Source organism: Calypte anna, chromosome 3 (genome assembly GCF_003957555.1).
Source record: "Calypte anna isolate BGI_N300 chromosome 3, bCalAnn1_v1.p, whole genome shotgun sequence".
Taxonomy (NCBI): Eukaryota; Metazoa; Chordata; class Aves; order Apodiformes; family Trochilidae; genus Calypte; species Calypte anna.
This window is the reverse complement of record NC_044246.1, coordinates 18326588-18332732: the sequence shown is the minus strand read 5'-3', so window position 1 is coordinate 18332732 and position 6145 is coordinate 18326588. Positions and strand designations below refer to the sequence as shown.

The following is a 6145-nucleotide window of genomic DNA, read 5'->3' as shown; positions in this document are numbered from 1 at the left end:
AACATGTTGTATCTAAGATGGAGAAAAAAACCTTTGTATCAAGTTGAAGGAGTCCAAGACAGACAAGAACGATTTTGTTAAATCAGGAACACCATCCAGATGTGTTGTAGTCTGGTATTAAAGCTCAGGATGGTGTATATCTTTCAGAAGGTGAGGTCAGTGTATCCTCAGAAGCTCATCCTTAAGCTGAAATGTTGCTGATGGAGCACATATTGAAAAGAAGGACACCTAAGTCTGTTAAATTACTTTTAGAACTAATACACCAAGAAACGATGGCCAGAAATGTTTTTATTTTGAACAAGTATAGAACAACATAAATGTCTTTGGACACTTTTGAGGAAAGCTCCTTATACTCCAAGGTACATCCAAGTGTGTTAATCAATGATAACTGAACAATTAACAGTAAGACAGGTAAACAGACATCCTAATAACGTCACTCAAATTAAATCTGCGTGTTTCTGAACCATCAATAGTATTAGCAGATGCTTTTTTTCAGTCTACTTTTGAAGCAATGTCATCACCAACTTAAGATCACTTTTTTTCTACAACTATTTACCTTCTTTTAGAACCTGAACCAGAAAACAGCCAAACTGAATGGTTGTTTTTTTGAAGGGGCACATTAGATATGTCTGCTTGTACAATACCAACTAAAGACTGAGACAGCAAAACTTGCACAGACAGAACAGATAAGAGATCTGTCTGACAGTCCACTGGAATTTCGTTTGCTCTGCAGACAAAATAACAAGGTTGTTTGGAAGTAATCCAATAAACTGTTCCAACAATTATTAACAGAAAGGATTCAAGAGATGTGGAAAAACTGTTAGATTAAAAAAAAAAAAAAAAAAAAAAAAAGGGAAAGCAGCAAGGCTGAAGGCTTCAAAAGTTGTTCATTTTCCACATTCTCATTAAATGCCTGAATTTCCAGAACCTTGCTGACACTACTTAACCTTTAAAACGAAAGATCAATCATAAAAACCCCTCTCATAAAACACGAATAAGATCCAACGTTATCCTCAATCGAGGAATATCAACATTAAGCACTTTAACTTCCACTCTTTCTCCAGGACCTAACCCCAGGCTTCTTCTCTTCTTCACTTTAGAAAGTTTTGCTTCTGTTATATTTCGCACTGGAATCAAACCTGATTTTCCCACACCAACATCAACAAAAACTCCAAATGGCGTCGCATTTTCAACTTTTCCAGTTAAAACAGCACCGACACTTAAGTCTTCAAAGCAAACTATGCTTCTTTTGAAGTCAGGTTTATCAAAATCTGTTATGAGAAACAAGAAACAAAAGTAAGAGACTGGAGGAAAAAGCTTGTGCTATTTTCTACAGGATTCCTTCAGGTTAATTTTTCATTTGACCAGATGTCATGTCAAGGTAGCTCTAAGGTCCCAAGTACTGCGTTTGTGACATTTTAAAAATAAAGACCCATCTGTGAAAAACAACTGATTTCTTACATTTTATGATTCACTTTCAAAGACTTTGATTAATGGAGTAATAAGAATAGAACAGTGAACTCCATGGTACGAAACTCTCACATATGAATCAGAAGTGTGTAGCACATTAGCTACTGACTGAAAAATTTTTTGAACTCTCTTGGAGCTGAGGAGAAAAGACTCGAGGTGGCTTTTACTTGAACTGCATAAATTACACATAACATTCTACTCCTATACAAATTATATATAGGAAGGTGAATACTCAGACTCATCACATACTGAAAAGTCAACAATGTGCTGTTCTTAGGTTTGCTGTTCATTTGCACCACAGCATCACAGAATCAAATACTTCCCATGACATCATATGATCAATTGCTTCTTTGAACTAACAACTTAAAAATCACACACATATCCCAATATATTAAAGTTTACATTCTGCATTTAAGGACACAAATAGATCTTTTAAACTCCTTTGTTACTTGCTCATCACTTCCTGCTCCTGCAGAAAACCTAGCTACCCCATCTCAACAACTTCATTTTCAACCATTTCCTACTGCTTTTTAAACTTTTCCAAAAAATAATAAGATTACCATTCTACAATATAGAGTACCATCAAACCTGGATTGCAAACATTTTCCTGTATTGGCCTTTGAGAAATAAAATACATCCTGAACAAGTTTATACCTAAATTTCACTTGAAACTCAATCACAGTCTATTACTTCCTCAGGCTGTGGATCAGACTCCAGCTGACAAAACCACCATGAATTTGAATGACATACCATTTTCTACTGAGGGAATTTACCTAATTTCTCAAGTCCAAAATGTTTCATCCATTTTATATACATATCTATGACACAGTATTCTGTGTGGTGGCACAGAAGAATACAACTAAATGGCCGTTCAGGACATTGAGCATAAGAAGATTCAGAGAAGACCTTGGTTAGAAAAAAGGTTTTTTAAATAAGATAAAAAAAAATTCTATCCTGTTTCCCAAACCAACTCTTCATATTTTCCTTTATACTAAAACAAATCAGGAAAATGTAAGAATTTCAGTTAAATTTAAGAGGATACATAGGAAAGCTACCCTTTGTATTTCCCTAACATTGCATCTTTACTGTTGGCAACAGTCTTGTCAGGAATGTAACCTTACACATAGATTATTTTCTGAATCAGGGTAGAATACAAACCATTGAACCTGCCTCAGCCCTGTTAGATGTGATGCATTTTATCCCAGTAAAAAGCAGGGTTGGAAAGACAGTGAAATAAAGCTATACAAGGCTACTAGGCTGCCTACAGTGAGACTGAATGTACTGGATCAGCAGAGGATCAGTATTTCAAATGAATATTCTGTTTAGCTTTTATGTCTTCATATGCTGATAGTCTCTCCTACTGTAATTTAGATGTGACACTGCCAGAACAAATGGAGACATATAAAGTTATACACATTATATATACACGTTTTCAAGACCACTAGTGGGAAACATTTATACTATCTGCAAGGAAACTACTAATGAACCTCAAAAAAGGGAAAAATAAATGTTTTGGATTTTTGAGCATAAGGTTATTATTTGTTATTACAAGTGTGCATCTTTGCTGCCTACCTTTATCACTTGTTGTCATAAGAGAATCCAGATGTAAATTTAATTAAAGAAGAGCATGTCCAGATGTTTTACTTCATAGCTTACCTCATCTTTCTTCTCCTGCACCTCAAACTGTTCAGCACTACCACAAAGTTTTAACCAAGGTAGGTCATGAGCCATGTGCTCCAATTACACTTGTCTCCATGAAGCAGTGCAATAAAAAAACAGAACTACACTCTACTATCATTGCTACTCTACAGACCTTTACTACTGCTCTTTCAGCTTGGTCTCAGAGTTCACCTCCATGATGGAGAGCTAACACAGATTTAATCAGTATAAAGTCAACATATTGAAACTATTTCATTTGTTAACAGCCATACAACTCCCCTTCCTAGGGCTGAAAATGCCATGATTTAAGACAGGATTCACACTCCTTACCTACTGAGCTGGAAAGAAACGTCTGACTATGATATTGCCTTTACCTTGGCTGAGAAAATAAACAGAGTTACACATCCATGATAATCTACTGCTGACTTTAGAAGAAGAAAATGTGCTGTTTTAAAACGGGTGTGTAGAACAATCAAAGTGAGATTACAGCCTTCAAAACAAAGGTTTACCTGTTCGGATGTCAAAGCCTTCAGGCTGAGTGAGACCATCAATGATCAGCTGCAGTGTGTGCACTGTTGTGTTTAGCCTTTTGGCCGTGCCTTCCAGTCCTTCCTTTTGAATTACTGCATTTACTTTCTGCTGCATATCTGATTTTCCTATGTCATTTGCGTTTCCTCCAATGAAAGATAAAAACCTGTGGGAAGTTGAAACAAAGATACAGAGAGAGATTTGTAACATCCTCTAGTAGGAACTGAACGTTTGATAAAGTTAGGGAGTTAAATTACTTTTGCATTAATGCGTGAACAAAAATTCTGATTAAAAAGTATGAACAGTGAACAGTTTCCTAAGTGCTTATCCTCTCAACTCAACACTGATGAGACATACATGGAAACTTTGAGTCCATCTGTACACTGGTGTCATCTGGAACAGAGTAGAAAACTAGAAGCAAATTTGAAATGTAAATGACTTCTCAGAGTAATGATTTCATCTCATGCTAAAATCAAATCTATTTATGAACAAAAGATGTCTTTTATCATGAAAGCCCCCAAGAAACAAGTGAGAATTCTGTATTTTGGTTTTATTGTCATGCTAATTCAAATTAAAACGAATGACATTTTTTAAAAACAATGATAAATGTTTAAAACATTAAATTAGTATGAATAATCTTTAACAAATCTGAAGAAAAACTTTACAGAAAGTATTGTCTATGAGCTCCATGATTGACAACAATTACTTTTTCAGAAGCTAGGAAATTATGAAGTCAAAGTTGTTACACTACACAAACATCCTTCCCTATTGTCAAATATATACACACCTTGCAAACTGAGACAAATTTGAATTATCACCTAAAAAGGCTGGAAAGAAATACTTTAAAATAAATGTCTTGATATATGATATTTTTCTAAAACAAAAGAAAAACCCCAAAGCACACACACACAGGTTTTTAGTTCAGCAATGATGGCATATATGCTAAAAAGTGCAGAGAACAGATGATGAAAGTTTACATTCAGACCCTACTCCTTACTATCAGTAGTGATCCCTTGGACATTTATTTATCACTGAACAAATGTCCTCATTTTACTCAATACATACAAATGAAAAACTGGTGTTTAATGGATATAAATAAATGAAAATGAGGATGCAGCTTACAGCTCAGCCAAATTATACTAAATAAAACAATCTGTCCTTTTCTCAGTAGACACTTCAGTTATCTGTCTTGCTCTGCATCTCACCATGGATAAGCCCCTTCTACACTCCTTTACAATATGCCTTACTGATGGAGGAAGGCATAGTGTAGTTTTGCATATTCTCCACCACAGCAGACAGATAGAATTATTGCCCCTGTTCCTTAGAGGCCAGGGAAAAGTTCCTTCTGAATTCCTAGAACAGAGTCCTCTTTCCTGTCCTTATCCTACTTCACAACAGGTGTAAACTATAAGCTGCAAAAGAAGTGCTGACTTGCAGGTGCCCACCCTGCACTTGGGAGCACTGGGAGACATTAAAACTCTCTAAGAAATCCAAAGCCTATGGTACTCATCCTCTTCCCTCCCTCTCAAAAATACATGCTATGCTTTTATCAAAAGCTGAGGCAAGTATTTATTTTGGCAGGAGACTGTGGGGTTTTGTTTGTTTTGCCATCTTTTTTTTTTTTTAACCTGAGGAACCCATCTGATATTATCAGGCGGTGAGTGATAAGAAGTTCCATGCACTGAAATACAAAATTTTCTTTTTCAGAAAATACAAATCGAAGAAACACAATTAAAGCAATATCAGATTTTCAGTAAATCACAGAATTAATCTGTGAGCACAAATGCTCAAATGATGTTCAAATGTTCACTCAAAGCCATCCACCAATTTTACCAAAAGGACATCTGTTAAAACCAGCTACCAGGACTTCTACTTTTTTTACTGAAGTGCAAGCATGGTGATTTAAGTATGTTGTTAGCTCAAACACAGATTTGCAGTTAATGATGCTATATTTAACTTTCAGATTAACTTTCTTAATGCATAAAAATCTTTCATGTGACAATGTGTGAAAAAAATTAATAAGGATTTGGTGGATGATACTGGTTTATGAATTTCCTGAACTTTGTTTTGACTGACTACACTTAAACTTATGGCATCCCCTTTTAAAGTAGTCTGAAACGGTCTGGAAACAAACATCAAAACAGATGCAAATTTATAATACAGATACAATTCATTATTTTCTGTATATTAACAACAATACACTACTACTACTCAAATATTCTGTCTAATAGAAGCCTATATACAAAAACTAACAGACCTTCCATGAAGCCATTTTCTGTTGGTTCCCTAAAAGTGCTTGCAATGCCAATACTGAAACACACGTAGGTGCGGGCTCTGCACAGCACTACGAGGGGCTGCTGGCTGCTCATGCTGATGGATGGACAATGCTCCAGCAGAGCAGCAGTGACAGACTGCAGCTGCCCCAGCTTTGACTGACGTGCCAGATGTAACCTGACAAACCCAACCAGCCTCATGACTCAACCATCTA

At 35.8% G+C, this 6145-nt stretch overlaps 1 protein-coding gene across 1 annotated transcript in view; it reads right to left on the bottom strand.

Moving 5' to 3' along the window:
* Nucleotides 1–268: 268 nt before the first annotated feature.
* Nucleotides 269–6145, bottom strand: part of SRBD1 (S1 RNA binding domain 1) — a 124174-nt gene continuing 118297 nt past the window's right edge. Inside the window, exons 21-22 of the mRNA XM_030448612.1 lie at nt 3639–3823; nt 269–1271 (exon numbers count right to left, since the gene is read on the bottom strand). Of these exons, the coding sequence (XP_030304472.1) occupies nt 982–1271; nt 3639–3823 (475 nt within the window). The 3' untranslated portion in view covers nt 269–981. The remainder of the gene's footprint in view (nt 1272–3638; nt 3824–6145) is intronic.